At 40.8% G+C, this 18,192-nt stretch overlaps 1 protein-coding gene across 6 annotated transcripts in view; it reads left to right on the top strand.

Annotated features, from left to right (window-relative positions):
* Positions 1-18,192, top strand: part of CPNE4 (copine 4) — a 656,552-nt gene that overhangs the window by 480,767 nt on the left and 157,593 nt on the right. For all 6 annotated transcript variants that reach the window (XM_043875010.1, XM_043875009.1, XM_043875011.1 and 3 more), the window contains exon 5: positions 111-185. In XM_043875010.1, coding sequence (XP_043730945.1) covers positions 111-185 — 75 coding nt within the window. The remainder of the gene's footprint in view (positions 1-110; positions 186-18,192) is intronic.

Below are 18,192 nucleotides of genomic sequence, written 5' to 3'. Positions count from 1 at the left end.
GTGTCAGTCTTTGTTGATTTTTGGATCAAACATGAGCTAAATTGTTCATGAATCCCTGGGTTGAGTGGTCCAACTGCCACTGCACCTGATGAATGCTTTTCTTCCTTTAGGTGATTGCTGAGGAATTATCTGGTAATGATGACTATGTGGAACTTGCCTTCAATGCACGGAAACTGGATGATAAGGTAAAGTGTTTGGCATCAGCCTTATTGAAGAAAGTAATAAGGCTAGCACACAAAGCTTAATAAGATTTCCCCTCACAGCTATTTTTCCCCTTGCAACTCACATTATTAAACAGATCAATGATTTCAGAGAGGATGGAAAGTAAGACTTCCTCCCAATTGAGAGGCAGTTAATGAGAAGAAGGAAGGACTATAATTAAAACAATTTTATAATTAAGTTTATAATTAATAATTATAATTAATTTAATTTATAATTAAGACAATTTTATTACACTAAGACTTCATTTGTTCCCAAATGCTACAGGTCACATGGCATAGGTGAATGTGATTTAAACCCATTGCTAGGAACTTTTCAAAGGAAAAAAGAAGATGGGAAAGGGAAGAAAAATGGCATTTTTTAAGCATCGTATTTGCAGGCATGGGGTTAAGAGCCTTTCAAGCATGATCATAGTTAATCATTCTTATGGCACCCTTGTAACAGGTATATTAACTCTGTTTTACAGGTGAAGTAACAGATTGAAAGATGAAGTAATTGTCTAAAGTCACTCCATGTGTTAGTCCAAATAATCCAAGAAATAGACACCAAGAAAGAGTTAATGATGCCAGAAGGATTTTATTAGGAGAAATGCCTGTGTAGGAAACACAAGAAGGAAATCTAGGAGAGCTGACTGACCACAATGCAAGTCTGAATACAAGTAAAGAAGGGAGGGAAAGAGGTGGCAGTTTCTGCAACACCACGTAGTCTAAGGAAGGTTCTACAAAGCCAGCAAGGAGTCCTGTGTGTCTCCCATGAGTGCCTTTATAGCCCCTACACGTGCAGCAATGGCTAGGAGCAGCCATGTGCAGCCTGGACTTGGAATGAGGGCAGGACTGGATTTCAGAGTACAGAAGCACTCAGTTACATTCCCTAAGTGGGAGGTCTGCAAAGCACGTGCCAAAGTGCTAGTTGGTGGTAACTCTGAGGACTCAGTCCCCAGTCAGCCTGACTTCCATCTGTACTCTTCTGATTATATCTCGAAGCTTCCATGCAGTCACAGGCCATGTTAGTCTTGTATATACAGAAAAAATCCTATAGACTCCACCCCTTTAAAAAAATGTTTCCTCTCCAACCATAACATCAGCATCCCTGGTGGCTCAGAGAGTAAAAGCATCCACCTGCAATGCAGAAGACCTGGGTTCCATCCCTGGTTTGGGAAGATCCCCTGGAGAAGGAAATGGCAACCCACTCCAGTACTCTTACCTGGAAAATCCCATGGATGTAGGAGCCTGATAGGCTACAGTCCATGGGGTCACAAAGAGTCAGACACGACTGAGTGACTTCACTCACTCACAACCATAACATCATATCCACCAGTGTATTCACAGAGGACTCCATTTTCCTAGCATACAACTAAAGAGGTGATTTGGGGATGTGGTGCTACTTTTTCAAACAATTGCTTGTAGGAGTTAGAAAAAGGAAAAACTGTTTTCACAGCTCCCCATAGTATTAAGCAGCAGCTCATATCCTGGCATAGTTCATTTTCATACACAAAGAGTACTCAGCCTAATTATGTGTTCATTAATTCACTCTCTTATCTGTTCATTTATTCACTCCTTCATCATTCATTTACCAAACCTTTGTTGTGTGCTTGTCATGCATCTGTTGGTGGGAAATGGGAATCCCTTGAACCATGCTTATATCCAAAACCTGTAATTCACCATCCAAGTGACACATCAATTTAAACGACAAATGACATAATGATACTAAAGCTATAAGAGGATGATACAAAATCAGTGTCCTGAAAAGGGTAATCCATTCTGCCTTGGAATAATAGGAAAGACTTTGTTCTTAAGAAGAAATTATAGTTGGATTTTCTTGTTATCCTGAGTGGACTGTGTGACACTTTCACACACTGTCACCTTTTGACATTAGCTGAATGAGGTACTGGGAACTATAGAGTGCAATGGTGTCAATGGAGTGTAAGATCTTACCACTCACTTCCTGTGCTTATCAGGCTCTTTCTCTCTATCATCTTCAAGTTTCAGAATAATTCACCAGACTCCTTTGTAGTATCTTGCCTGGGGACATTATAGGCCATTGGGTCAATGTGTAGCAGTTTTAAACTACTCACTTCATGGCTTCTCATGACTTCTTTCCACTTAGTCATGCACCCCAACTGATTTATGTTACAGAGCAAGAGGACATGGGGGTTTGTCAGTGGGCCCATCAGGTCTAAGGTATATAAGCAGTTTCCCTTCGTCCAAATGAGCACTTGCTCACAGAACTGAAAGATCCCCATCCACACCTGCCATGGTTCTCGATGGCTGTGCCCACCTTGGACTGTGTAGATTGCTCATTACTGAGACCCCAATACCCTGGAGCCACAGACCACAGGTCCTCTATAATGAGGTGGGGTCTTTCCCAGACTCAGTCACCCAGAGAAGAGTGGGCCCTGTTCATAACAAAGTAGAAGCCATTGCTCCAGTGTGGACTAGGAGGTGAATGGTCTCAGATGGATAGAGATTGTAGAGATGAGGAGCAAGATGATACCATGATGATCAGCTCACACAACCTCTTCAGCAAACAGAGGCTCAGCAAGGCCTGATGATTTGCACCAAGACACTGCTGTCTGGTTATTTATTACTGTGTCACAAACTACCTCAAAACCTGGTGGCTTTGATTAACAGCTACTTTTTTATATGTCATCATTTTGAGGGTCAGAAATTCAGGCAGGGTTCAACTGGGCAATTCTTATGTTCCTTATGACATTGACAGAAGTCACTCAGTTAGGGACTTCCCTTGTTGAATTGTTCCCAATTGTTCCCAATTCATCTGCCAATGCAGGGGATGTGGGTTCAATCCCTGTCTAAGAAGATTCCACATTCTGTGGGGCAACTAAGCCCATGCACCACAATTATGGAGCCTGAACTCTAGAGCCTGTGAACCACAGCTACTGAAACCCATGCACCCTAGAGCCCGTGCTCCACAACATGATAAGCTACTGCCATGAGAAGTCTGCCCACCGTAACTAGAGAGTAGCCCCTGCTTGCTGTAACTAGAGGAAGCATGTGCCCAGCAACGAAGACCTAGCACAGTCAAAAATAAATAATAAAATTAAAAAGAGGTCACTCAGTTATATTTAGCTGGTGGAAGAGCTTTACTTGCATGCTTGGCACGTAGGATTGCTGGAAGGCTGGGCTCCACCAGGTTGGTCAGTCGGAGTGCCTTCATGGTGGTCTTAGGTTTATCACATTTTCTATACGGTGGCTAGCTTGAGATATCATTCCAAGAGAAGCCACTGAAAGCTGTGTGGTCTTTCCTTTTTTTAATTTTTTATTTCGAGGATAATTGTTTTACAGTGTCAAGTTAGTTTCTGCTGTACACAGCAGGGGAAGGAGGTGGTAGGACGGACTGAGAAAGTTGCACTGACATAAAAACACTGTCATATGTATGGCCTTTTCTGACCTAGCCTTGAAAGTCATTCATTAGCCCTTCTGCTGCTTCTGTTGGTTACAAGTGAGTCATAAGGCTGCCCAGAGTCAAGGGGAGGAAAATGACTCCATGTCTTGGTCGGGGTCTGGCAAAATCATAATGCGTAAAAAAGCGTGTGGACGTTGTAGTGGAAAATGCAACCTACCACAGTATTTTTGTGACAGAATCAGAATAAGAGAGGACAATTATTTCATGTCACAGCTAGTAAAATAGTTCCCAGCGGTTCTCAAGGAAGACCTCCTTCTAGCCTTAGTGCCAAATGAGATTGTCGCCCCCTTCATGTTAACAGTTAAACTTATGTCTATTAATTGAGAAAACAGACCATGACTAAAAGCCACTGAGGTAAACAGATCTCTTAATTTAAAACATTTTGCTAATTAACATCATGAGAGCAACTAATTTCTACCTACATTTGAAAAGTTGCAGTATGAATATGCTATATCCAATTCAGAATAGTTATGGACATCTGGGCCCCCAGTCTCCTTGAAGTAATTCTCCAGTTATTCACATACCTCTGGTAGAAAACTCTGGCCTAATGAAAATAGCCTTCTTTTACATATGAAAATGTCAAAGTTTAGGGATGTGAAATGACTTACCCAAGGTCACAGATGCTCAAACCCACATGCACAATCAATGACAGAGAGGGACCCAATCACTTTGCCTGAAAATCTTTTTTTCGGGGCAGAGACTTAATGAACACAGGTTAGATTGGTCTTGGGCTATGGAGAACTTGGTTATATTCCAATGTATTTCAGGGAAGAGGGGATCCAGGGAAGAGGAAGATGAGGGTATGTATGTTATTAGGCAGCAGTCCTCAAGGTGTGGTCCCAGGTCCCAAGACCCTTTCAGAAGAATATATAAGGTCAAAACCATTTTCATAGCAATGCTAGGACATCATTTTCTATCTTCATTCTCATTATGTCACATGTGTACAGTGATTTTCCAGAAACTACTTGATGCCTAGTATCACAAGAGATTGAATGCAGCAGCAGATATGAGAATCCCACTGCCTTCTGCTGATCCAGTCATTAAATTAATTTACAAAGATGTAACATAATGGCATTCTTCTGAAAATTTTATACATTTGGAAAATATAATTATATTCCATTAAAATGCTATTTTATTATGATATGATGGATTTATCTTTATTATTTCAAAATGATATAACAAATGAATATTTTTAAAATTTCTCAGCTTTAGCTTATAATATGGTAAAATGTTGTTAGATATAATCCACATAAACAAAAGCTCCTTGGTGTCCTCAATAATTTAAGTGTATAAAATGGTCCTAAGACCAAAAAGTTTGAGTATATTACTTTTGCAAAGCACAAAGACAAGTAAACGTCTCTTTTCTTTTGATAGAAGTAGTTCAAAAAAAAAATCGCAGATGAGAATCATTCATTTTTTCAGAGCTTGTAATGGCTTTACAATATTGTGTTGGTTTTTTCCATACATCAACATGTATCAGCCATAGGTACACACATGTCCCCTCCTTCCTGACCCTTCCTCCCACCTCCCACCCCATCCCATCCCACTAGGTTGTCACAGAGCACCAGATTTGAGTTCCATGGGTCATACAAAACATTTCCACTGGCTATCTAATTTTATATACAGTAATGTATATGTTTCAATGCTACTCCCTGAATTAATCCTACCCTCCACGTCCACATATCTGTTCTGTATGTCTGTGTCTCTATTGTTGCCCTGCAAATAGTTTCATCAGTAGCATCTTTCTAGATTCTATGTGTGTGTGTGTGTGCTTAGTCATGTCCAACTCTTTGCAACCCCATGGAATGTAGCTATATATGTGTTAATATGCAATATTTCTCTTTCTCTTTCTTACTTCACTTACAGACTTACTTCACTCTGTATAACAGGCTATAAGTTTTTCCACCTTGTTAGAATTGAATCAAATGTTTTCCTTGTTATGGCTGAGAAATACTCCATTGTATATATGTACCACAATTTTTTTATCCATTTATCTGTTGATAGACATCTACTTGCTTCCATGTCATATCTATTGTAAATAGTACTGTAGTGAACATTAGAGTACATGTGTCTTTTTCAATTATGGTTTCCTCAGGGTATATGAACAGTAGCGGGATTGTTGTGTCATATGGTAGTTCTATTCCTAATTTTTAAGGAATTGCCATACTGTTCTCCAAAGTGGCTGTATCATTTTACATTCTTACCAACGGTGCAAGAGGATTCTCTTTTATCCACACCTTCTCCAACATTTATTCTTTGTAGATTTTTTAATGATGGCCTTTTTGACAGGTGTGAGGTGATACTTCATTGTAGTTTTGATTTGCATTTCTGTAATAATGAGTGATGAAGAGCATCTTTTCATGTGTTTGTTGGTCATCTGTATCTCTTCTTTAGAGAAATGTCTGTTTAGATCTGCCACATTTTTTTTTTTTGATTGGGTTGTTTGTTTTTCTGGTATTCAGCTGCATGATCTGCTTGTATATTCTGGAGATTAATCATTTGTCAGTTATTTCAACTTGTAATTATTTCCTCCCATTCTGAGGGTTGTCTTTTCACCTTGCTTATAGTTTCCTTCATTGTGTAAGAGCTTTGAAGTTTAATTAGGTCCCATTTGTTTATTTTTGTTTTTATTTCCATTACAATGACCCAATGAGGCGGGTCATTGCTGTGATTGATGTATGTTGAAGAGTGTACTGCCCATGTTTTACACTAAGAGCTTTATGTTTCTGGCCTCATTTAAATTTAAGTCTTTAACTTATTTTGAGTTTATTTTGTATAGGGTGTTAGGAAGTGTTCTAGTTTCATTCTTTTGCATGTAGCTGTCCAGTTTTCCCAGAACCACTTATTGAAGAGGCTGTCTTTTCTCCATTGTATATTCTTGCATCCTTTGTCAAAGATAAGCTGCCCATAGGTGTGTGGGTTTATGTTTGAGCTTTCCATTTTGTTCCATTGGTCTATATTTCTGTTTCTGTGCCAGTATCATACTGTCTTGATGACTGTAGCTTTGTAGGATAGTCTGAAGTCAGGAAGGTTGAGTTCTCCAGTTGTATTCTTCTTTCTCAAGATTGCTTTGGCTATTTGGGGCCTTTTGTGTTTCCATACAAATTGTGAATTTTTTTGTTCTAGTTCTGTAAAATATATATATATAATTGGTAGTTTGATATGGATTGCACTGAATCTGTAGATTGCTTTGGGTAGTATAGTTATTATCACAATATTGATTCTTCCAATCCAAGAATATGGTATATCTCTCCATCTGTTTGTATCATCTTTGATTTCTTTTATCAGTGTCTTATAGTTTTTTGCATACAGGACTTTTTTCTCTTTAGGTGGATTTATTCCTCAGTATTTTATTCTCAATGATAATACACATTTCCTTAATGTGTATTTCTGAATTTTCATTGTTAGTGTAAAGGAATACAAGGGATTTCTGTGTATTAATTTTTTTTTTTAATTTTTTTATTAGTTGGAGGCTAATTACTTCACAACATTTCAGTGGGTTTTGTCATACATTGATATGAATCAGCCATAGATTTACACTTATATCCTGAAACTTTACTATATTCACTGATTGACTCTAGTAATTTTCTGGCAGAATCTTTAGGGTTTTCTATGTAGGAAATCATGTCATCAGCAAACTGTGTGTGTTTTACTTCTTCTTTTCCAGTTCTGATTCCTTTTATTTCTTCTCTGATTTCTGTGGCTAGGAATTCCAAAACTATATTGAATGATAGTGGTGAGACTGGACACCCCTGTGTTATTTCTGATCTTAGAGGAAATGCTTTCAGTTTTTCATTATTGAGAATAGTGTTTGCTCTGGGTTTGTTGTATATGGCCTTGATTATGTTAAGGTAGGTTCCTTCTATGCCCACTTTCTGGAGAGCTTTTTATCATACATGGGCATTAAATTTTATCAAAAGATTTACCTGTATGTATCAAGATCATATGACTTTTATCTTTCAGTTTGTTGATATGATATATCACACTGATTGATTTATGCATATTGAAGAATTCTTGCATCTCTGGATAAATCCCACTTAACCATGGTGTACAATCCTTTTATGCATTATTGGATTCTGTTTGCTGGGATTTTGTTGAAGATTTTTGCATCAATGTTCATCAGTGATATTGGCATATATATATTTGTGTGGTATATTTGTCTGGTTTTGGTATCATGGTGATATTGGCCTCATAGAATGAGCTTAAATATATTCTGCCACTCACTTCTGGACTGCACATTTTCTGTTGAAAAATTCACTATTAGCCTTATAGGGATTCCTTTGTATGTTATTTTTTGCTTTTCACTTGTAGCTTCTTATGTTTATTTTTTGTTAGTTTTATTAATATTGTCTTGGTGTACTTCTCTTTGGATTTATCCCTTATGGGACTCTCTGGGCTTCCTGGATCTGGGTGGCTATTTCCTTTTCCATGTTAAGGAAGTTTTCAACAATAATCTCCTCAAATATTTTCTCATACCCTTTCTTTTTCTCTTCTTCTGGGACCCCTATAATTTGAGTGTTGGTACATTTAATATTGTCCCAGAGGTCTCTAAGACTGTCCTCAGTTCTTTTCATTCTTTTTCCTTTACGCTGCTCCTTGGCAGCTATTTCTGTCATTCTACCTTCCAGCTCACTTCTCCGTTCTGCCTCAGTTACTCTGCTATCAATAGAGCATTTTTAATTTCAATGAATGTGTTCTTCATCACTGTTTATTCTTTATTTCTTCTAGGTCTCTGTTAAATGTTTTAAATGTCTCTTGCATTTTCTCCATTTTATTTTCAGTATTTTGAAAATTCCTTACTATCATTACTCTAAATTCTTTTTCAGATAGCTTGTCTATTTCCTCTTCATTTATTTGGTCTTGTAGTTTTTTCCCTTACTCGTTCATCTGTAACATATTTTTTTTTTGGTCATTTCATTTTTCCTTTTTGATGAGTGGAACTGTGTTCCTGTCTCACTAATTGTTTGACCTGAGGTTTCCAGAAGTGGAATTTGCAAGCAGTTGGGTAGATCTGGGTCTTGGTGTTGAGATGTAGGCCTCTGATATCCCTCACTCTGATGAATATTCTCTGGGACCTGACACTCTCTATTGTTTCAGCAGTTCAGACTCAGTGCTCCCACCTCAGGGGCTCAGGCCTAATCTCTGGCCAATGAACTGGGATCCCACAGCCATGAGCTGTAGGGAAAAAATTTTACAAAAAAGGTGGGGGCGGGGCAGAAAATAACAAAATATAGCAACTCCCAAAGGTAAAAATGTATTTCATTAGTAAAGAAAGAGAAGAAAAAAAGGGGGGGGGGAATATATATATATATATATATGTATGTATGTATGTATAAATAAGAGGGGGCAGAATAATAACAAAGACTAAAAAGTACTAAAATAAGTTTAGAAAACAGAAATAGTAGAAAAAATAAGTATATATATGAAACAACTACTGGAGAGTAAAACCAAGCTCCACTGGTAAATAGTAAAGATAATGAAAACCAAAAGGCAGAAAAAACCTTGGCTGTAAAGGGCGGGGCTTAGGTGGGGAATGGCTTAAGGGGTGGCAGTTTTTAGGTGGAGGTGGGAGTCACATGAGGGTAAGGTCCTGACTCAGGACCCAAGCCTCCAGAAAAGGCCCTGGATGGGGGTGGAGGGAGGCCCAGGCTCCTCGCAACTGAGGTGGCATCTGCATTGCCTTTGGCTTTGAGGAGTAGAAGATAACGTCCAGGTCCCAGGAGGCTCCCAGGGCTGAGTGGGTGGCGGAACATCAGATGAATTCCCCTTTCCTCCACACCTGTAGGGACCCCTTCCCTGCTGGCCCTATTCTGTCTTCCCTCCCTCCTGCACCTGCAGGCCCTATGTGGGCAGTGTGTGCCCTTGACGGTGGCCCTGAAGGACAGAGGGGGCCCCAGAGAGTGGAGATGGATCCCCAGAGGGCAGAGGGCTCAGCCTGGAAAGCAGAGGGGAGGTCAGAGGGAGAGGGGCCCTGGAGGATGGAGGGGGTGCCCCCTGGAAGGAGGAGGGAACCAGAGGGTTTAAGGGGGTCCCGGATGGTGGAGAGCCAGGTCCAGAGGGCAGTCAGGGCCCTTGGAGGGGTGAGAGACCCACAGAGGACAGGAACCCTGGAGGGAGGAAGAACATGGAGAACAGAGAAGGACTTTGGAGGGTGGTGTGGGGTGTCCTGTATGGCTGAGGGCTCAGCCTGGAGAGATGACGGTGCCTGAGAGACGGGGGAGGGCCTTCAAGGGTAGAGGGGAACCCCAGGGGTTTCCCAGAGCGGGTAGGAAACTGGAAGGTGGAGAGCAGAGGGAGGCCTGGAGAAGTCCTTGGAAGATGACATGGGCCCTGGAGGGCAGAAGTGGTCCCAAAGGGCAGAGAGAGGTCAGCCTGGGGGCCTTAGGAAGCTTCCCAGGGCCCATGGGCAGGGGTCTGCCAGGCAGTTCCCTATTCCTGGAACCCCACAGGAGCCTCCCCACTCCTCACGTGCAGATGACCCACAGGTGTTGGGGGTAAGCAGTGGGGGTGGGGAATCCCTGAAAAGCAAGGCACCCCAGAGAACAAAGGGAAGATGGCTCAGTGGGAGAGTAGAGAGGGCCACGGAGGGCAGAGGAGCCCCCAGAAGGCAGATACCCCAACCCCTGGCCCCAGAAGACTCCCTGGGGTCAAGTGCAATGGGAACCCCAGGAGGGTTCCCCGCTGGATCCTCCAGCCCTCTCAGGGGTCCCTCCTCCTCCAGTCGAGCAGGCACGCTGCTCTGGATGCCCAAAGGCACCCAAACCGTTCCCAGCTTGGCGCCCAAACCTCTTCCCATCCCCCAGCAGCCCTGCACTCCTTCTGTTGGAATGAAAGGGAAACCCCATGGGCTTCCTCCAACCCTTGAGGATCCCTCCCCATCCCGGCCGAGCAGGCATGCTGCTCTTGGCACCCAAGGGCGCCCAAACCGCTCCCAATGTGCCTGAATGGCTCCTGCACCCAAACTGCTTCCCCTCCCCCAGCACCGCCTCTGTCCTTGGGGTGAGTGAAAGAGAAGTGTGTCCCTCCCTCTCCCAGCCAAGCAGGCACACTGCTCCAGGCACCCAAAGGCACCTAAGCAGCTCCTGGCACCCAAATGTTCCCCGAGCCCCAACTGCTCCCCCACCCCCAGCAGCCCCTCTGTCTCTGGTCCTCTGGCCTGGACCTTCCCTCACTCCCCACTTCCTGGTACCTGGTCCCCTCTGGGGCTCTTCCCGGCAGGCTATCTGCCAGAGATCCCTCACTAGTGCCTGATAAGTCCTTTCCAATGCTGTCCAGACCAGCAGCTATCTACTCAAGACAGAAATCCAGTAGGCTTCATGAGATTCACACATAAAATAGGTGAGGTTTGCAGGAAATAATGGTTTTAGTATAATGTTAATGTAATTCACTTAGTGGAGAGATGGACTTTTTAACTCCTAAAACTCCTCATTACATTAGCAGTTAGTTGGTGATTAATATAACAAGTAGCGATATGAATTGAATTACTTTGGAGCATTCAAGCTGACAAAGTGTTCTTTCCCCTCTCTTTCCTGAGAAAGTATTCTTGTTGGTATGTGAGAACTGATTCTTGCACTGGTGCTCTTCACATCTGTAATCATGATCATTATATGTTGTATTTTTTAATGTTGCCATGATGCTAGTTTGATGGAGTGCTATATAAGCAGCTAAATGTCTCTAAAGTAGAGTTTGGCAAACTTTTCCCGTAGAGGACCAGATGGTGAATAGTTTAGACTTTGCAGATTGTATGGTCTCTGTCCCAACAACGCGTCTTTGCTTTTGCGGCATGAAAACAGCCATGTGCTGTGCCGTGCTTCATTGCTCAGTCATGACGATACATGAGTGAATGAGCATGACAATGTTCCAATAAAACTTTATTTACAAAACAACGGTGGGCTGAATTTGAGCCATATGCCATAGTTTGCTGACCCCTGTTCTATAGCAATGGTAACTGTCACGCTGTGCTGTGATTTAACTATGTTCAAATATGCCTGCCTGAACACTAATCCACCTACATTAGTGATACAAATTTTCATTCATGAGCATCTACATATACCAGGTGTCAGGCGTCAGCCTGCATCACTCCCAAAACATAACCACATTCTAAACAAAGGGTCTTATTATTTCCAGTCTACAGATGAAGCACAGTGAGGCCAAACCATTTTCCCGAAGTCACAAAGTGGAGAAGTCACAGTGTCTGAATATGACCCCAGATCATTCAGTCTTTTCCAGTTCCAATATTCTATTTTCATGATCACCATCATGGCTGTGCACTGCTTACTTTTCTCTTTCAAACCTCGACTGACATCTCCCTTAACTAAATTTCTTTCATATTGGACTGAAAGAGGAAGGGCATATAGCCTCCAAGTTATTTCACTATGAACATTTCACTATAGCAAAACTTTAGTAAAATGCCTCTATCATTAATTTTCATTGTACTGAACTGCCCTAAAGGCCTTCTTAATACTGATAGTCAAAACAAGAAAGCTGAAAATTCCAGATTGTGGTCAAGTAACTATACAATTAGATGCAGGTTTGTTGTTTTTAACTATGAATCTCTGAGTGTACATTTGAGATGCTTTTGAGCTGCGTATAAGTAGTTTTATTTCCAGAAATCAGATGGAAGTACTGCTAAATTCTTAATAGTAATTATCCCTGATATTTGTATAGTGCTTTTCTAAGTGTCCTCATGTATTCTATCTTTTATTGGTAATAATAAATAGCAGTAATGCTTTCTGAGTGCTGATCATGTGCCAGGCACTGGACTCAAAACTTTATGTGCATCACGTCCTCTAATGCTTCCGCATTGCTACGAGGAAAGGCTGCTATCCTCTCCAATTAATGGATAAGAAAACTGAGATGTGAAAAAATTAAATATCCTGTCCTAAATCATCCCAGTTGTATATGGTGGAATCAGGATTTGAAAGACAGTGCACTACACGTTAGATTTTTAGTTGCTTGAAGGTGAAGATTGCATCTGATCTTTCTTTTCTTGATTTATAGTACCTCCTTCTGACAATTCCATGCCAATCCTAAATAGTATCTTAAAAGAACGTGAAATGAAGTTTAAAAAAATTACTACATACTTCCATTAGGAAAAATAAGATACTAAAGTGTATATAGAGTACAGTTACAAGTATTTTTTAATAAGAAAATAAAGAAAATTATATGTAGATTCTAGAAAAAATTATCAAACTGTTATTGATAGTTGTGGTATTATGGATGAGATTATGGACCTTTTTTTCTTCTATTTTTTTCATATTTCTATTTTTTTTTTTCTTTTCATTTATTTTTATTAGTTGGAGGCTAATTACTTTACAATATTGTAGTGGTTTTTGCCATACATTGACATGAATCAGCCATGGATTTACATGAGTTCCCCATCCCGATCCCCCCTCCCACCTCCCTCCCCGTCCCATCCCTCTGGGTCTTCCCAGTGCACCAGCCCTGAGCACTTGTCTCATGCATCCAACCTGGGCTGGTGATCTGTTTCACCCTTGATAGTATACTTGTTTCAATGCTATTCTCTCAGAACATCCCACCCTCGCCTTCTCCCACAGAGTCCCAAAGTCTGTTCTGTACATCTGTGTCTCTTTTTCTGTTTTGCATATAAGGTTATCATTACCATCTTTTTAAATTCCATATATATGAGTTAGTATACTGTATTGGTATCTTTCTGGCTTACTTCACTCTGTATAATGGGCTCCAGTTTCATCCATCTCATTAGAACTGATTCAAATGAATTCTTTTTAATGGCTGAGTAATATCCCATTGGGTATATGTTTCTATTTTTATATATATTTTCTATTTTTTAAAATAGTGATAGCAAAAAGTTTAAAATGATCAATAAAAGGAAAAATCAAAATAACTGATAAGAGTTCCTCTAATATATTAGGGACCAACAGTCTATCCCCCCTGGAGGAGGGCCCCAAGGGCATGCAGAACATGCTAGTGTGTCCATATTAGGAAGTGGGGAGGGGGCTCCAGTTCTTTAACATAAGGGATGAAACACAAATAGACTAGAGGGGTGAATGTCTTGAGCAGATGCATGTTTGTGTGTCCCTGCACAGTGAGGCCAGACAAAGCAAAACATTGGAGTTTGGAGCAGAGAAAGATTTCTTTCAGGACCAAACAAGGAGAGATGGGTGGCTTATGCTCTAAAGTTTGACAAAACCTTTTTTTTTTTTTTTTTTGGCTACACCACTTAGCTTGTAGAATCTTAGTCCCCTGACCAGGAATTGAACTCGTACCATTGACAGTGAAAACCCGGAGCCCTAACCACTGCACACACTGCACCACCAGGGAATTTCCTCAGCAAAGCATTTTTAAAATGCCAGGTGAAGGAAGAGGGTCCCAGGTATGCAATCAGCTCATGCAGAATTCTCGGATTGGTTGATGGTGGTGAGATAACAGGAAGGTGTCATAGGGGTTAACATGATCAATCCTTGGGTTCCAGGAGGCCTGGGTGCTACGTGCTGAAGGTCATTCTGTAGTTCACGTCTTCTGTTGGGTGGGAGGTTTTCACATCTGTGGAACAACTCAGGACATGTGCATCCAATACTGTTATCTGGGTACTTCAGAGAAGAGCTAAAGCAGAGGATGTGGTGGAAGGGTTTGTCTCAGAAAGGCCCCATGGGATCCTGCTCAGTTACACAAAGAGGTAGCCATCAGAGAAAAATGTGTCTGGGAGGAGGCAGGAGCTGTTTCTGTGGAGAGACATGGTTTGCAGGGCAGACTTACTGATGAAAGCAAGTGTCAATCAGGCACCTTCAAAAATAGAGAGGAAGGGTATTTTCCAGACTCTGGGCATTTGGTCCTGGTTGGGTTGGAAGGCCGATAACCCCACCTCCCTCCTCTTTCTAAAGTATCCTACAAAGTTTTCACTATAGAGCCAATCACATTACTTCCCTGCTCAAAATCCTCCAGTGGCTCCCCACCGCCTCTCAGGTTAATGCAAACAGTTGGGATGCACCTGTAAGGTCCTCCACCTCATGGAGCTGCTCCACCAGTATTGCCTCCAACTCTTCCCCTGCACAACCTTAGGCTGCAGCATAATTTAGCTATTTGGTGTGTCTTTTCTCTTTTACACCTTCGGTCAGTCTATTCCCTCCCTAGAAACATCCTCCTCACAACTGTGTACGTAATATTCATAACCTAAAAGTTGAGAGTTATGTTTTATTTGGTGAAAATTTTTAGGACTTCAAGCCCAGGTATATAGAAGTTTTCTACAAAGTCCAGGTAGTCTTAACATCAAAAGATTATTGTTAATTAAAGAAAACAGATATCTGAAGTTAAGGAACTAAATACTTTTCTATGTATGGGAAGATGAAGGAGTCTGGGCTCACTGAAATAATCTCTTTGATATGCACCTCAGCTATCTGGGACCAGTATCCTCTGTTTTCTCATCCTGAGTTTCCTCAGGGTTCACTGCAGAGAGTGGCTACGGTCTGATGGCTACGAGATGGCTGGTATTCTTACCTTCCTGAGTCCCCTCAGGGTTCACCAGCTCACCACCCCTGGTGGCTGCAATTGCTGATGACTGTGACATCCTTTGTTTTCCTTTTCTCAAAACCATATTTTATAGTCACAGTCCGTCAACTTGCCCTCTTCTCTGCTGTTCATTCATTCATTCATACTTAACCCTTGGTGATGTTTATGTGTATACTCAGCACCAAACTAGATAACACGTTGGAGGGCTGAGAAAAGTTTTTACCCTTCCTTGAATCTTAATATCAAGCACAAGTTTCCATGATCAGTATATGAGAGTATTTTTTTGACCTAATGACTAAGATGGCTGTAGGCTTTATTCTACTTTGCTGCCACCTGGATTTCTGGGACAGGGAATAACCTGGTGAAATACATAGTAAGAATGTGATGACTAAAGCTGCGTCTCAGATAACCTCCTGTTATATACACAGTGTTCATGTCACTCATTCATTCACCTAGGTATTCATTCATATATCCAGTAAATATGTCTGCCACTAAAAACTAGATGCTATAGAAGATGCTAAGGAAAATGTAGAAATATAAAGGAAAATAAGACATAATTCCTCTTCTCTGAAGAGTTTATAATCTATTAGGGTAAAAAGCAAACTTAAAAGAAAGGTATGCTACTTCCAGTATTAAAATGCCTGTTTGTTTTATGTTATTCTGCCACTGAAAACAACTATAAACACTGAACAAGATACAAGGGATGTCTCTTTGGGAGTCTTTAAAGGCAGTCAAGATTTAGGAGTGGAGAAGCTGGGAAGAAGAGAAATCCATTGAGATGATTCAGATAGTCTGTGCAGATTTTCCACTCAAGGCAATTCCATAAGACTGAGTCATAAAACCTAGGGATGGAGAACCTGGGAAGCCTAGCAGAAAACAATTACTAAGAAATAAGAAACTGAGCTGTGGTTTTGATAGTCTCATGGGGTTGGGGAAGCAAAGCTGGAACTCAGGGTTACAGGGACAGCTTGGGTTATTTGTAGAGGCTTCAGAGGAGGGAAGCAGCCCAACAGTTGGAGTGACTTACTCTCTCAGGGCATTCACTAATTAGCAAATAGCAACTTAGAGAGAAACTGAACCAAGAACTGTGGAGCCAAGAGATTATGGCCTAGAGCCTGTTATACAGAGTGAAGTACATCAGAAAGAGAAAAACGAATATCATGTTTTTTAAAAAATAGAAAAACAAATAACACATGTACATGAAATCTAGAAAAATGGTACAGATGAACCTATTTGCAGGGAAGGAATAGAAACACAGACATAGAAAACAGACAGACTTGTGGACACAGTGTGGGGAAGGATAGGGTAGGGTGAATTGAGAGAGTATCATTGACATATACACTACCATGTATAAAACAGCTAGTGGGAAACCTCTTTATAACACAGGGAGCCCAGCCTGGTGCTTTGTGATGACCTAGAGGGGTGGGATGGAGGAGGGGTAGAAGGAAGGCTCAAGAGGGAGGGGAATATATATGTGTGTGTGTATATATATATATATACATATATATACTTATATACATATACATATACTCATGTACATATACATATATATACTTATGGCTGATTCACATTGTTTTATGGCAGAAATCAGTACAACATTGTAAAGCAATTATCCTCCAATTTAAGAATTTTTTTAAGTAAAAGAGAAAAAAAGAAATAACAGAAATAAACAGTCTTTCAGAGAGTCTCACAAACAAAAATGAGTATTGATGGTTTTTCAAGGAGAAACATCCCTCATAAACAGTGAGTTTTTGAATGACAGTCTTAAAGGACTATACCTAAGGAATAAAGAAATCAGAACTACATCAGACTTCTAAAGACTTTCGAAAAAACCAACCTCTAAAGAACTCAATCCTAATTGGAATCAGGTGACTGCCCCCATTCTAACTGCTTATTAGAGCTAAACTCTAAACCTTTATAAGTGTTTTATATGGTATCTAGTATTACACGATGTCTACCTAACAGAAGCAGAAGATATTTAGAAGAGGTGGCAAGAATACACAGAAGAACAATGCAAAAAAGATCTACATGACTCAGATAACCATGATGCTGTGATCACTCACCTAGAACCAGACATCCTGGAATGTGAAGTCAAGTGGGCCTCAGGAAGCATCACTATGAACAAAGCTACTGGAGGTGATAGAATTCCAGCTGAGCTATTTCAAATCCTAAAAGATGATGCTGTGAAAGTGCCACACTCAGTATGCCAGCAAATTTGGAAAACTCAGCAGTGGCCAGACTGGAAAAGGTCAGTTTTCATTCCAACCCCAAAGAAAGGCAATGCCAAAGAATGTTCAAGCTACCGCACAGTTGCACTCATCTCACACGCTAGTAAAGTAATGCTCAAAATTCTCCAAGCCAGGCTTCAACAATACACGAACCATGAACTTCCAGATGTTCAAGCTGGTTTTAGAAAAGGCAGAACCAGAGGTCAAATTGCCAACATCCACTGGATCATCGAAAAAGCGAGAGAGTTCCAGAAAAACATCTATTTCTGCTTTTGACTATGCCAAAGCCTATGACTATATGGATCACAATAAACTGGAAAATTCTGAAAGAGATGGGAATACCAGACCACCTGACCTGCCTCTTGAGAAATCTGTGTGCAGATCAGGAAGCAATAGTTAGAACTGGACATGGAACAACAGGCTGGTTCCAAATAGGGAAAGGAGTACGTCAAGGCTGTATATTGTCACCCTGCTTATTTAACTTATATGCAGAGTACATCATGAGAAACACTAGGATGGATGAAGCACAAGCTGGAATGAAGATTGCTGGGAGAAATATCAATAATCTCAGATATGCAGATGATACCACCCTTATGGCAGAAAGCAAAGAACTAAAGAGCCTCTTGATGAAAGTGAAAGAGGAGGGTAAAAAAGCTGGCTTAAAGCCTAACATTCAGAAAACTAAGATCACTGCATCTGGTCCCATCACTTCATGCAAATAGATGGGGAAACAATGGAAAAGTGAGAGACTTTATTTTTGGGGGCTCCAAAATCACTGCAGATGGTGACTGCAGCCATGAGATTAAAACATACTTGCTCCTTGGAAGAAAAGCTG

The sequence above is a fragment of the Cervus elaphus genome, chromosome 19 (assembly GCF_910594005.1).
Source record: "Cervus elaphus chromosome 19, mCerEla1.1, whole genome shotgun sequence".
Taxonomy (NCBI): Eukaryota; Metazoa; Chordata; class Mammalia; order Artiodactyla; family Cervidae; genus Cervus; species Cervus elaphus.
The sequence above is the reverse complement of the archived record's forward strand: the minus strand, read 5'-3'. Positions and strand labels throughout refer to the sequence as shown.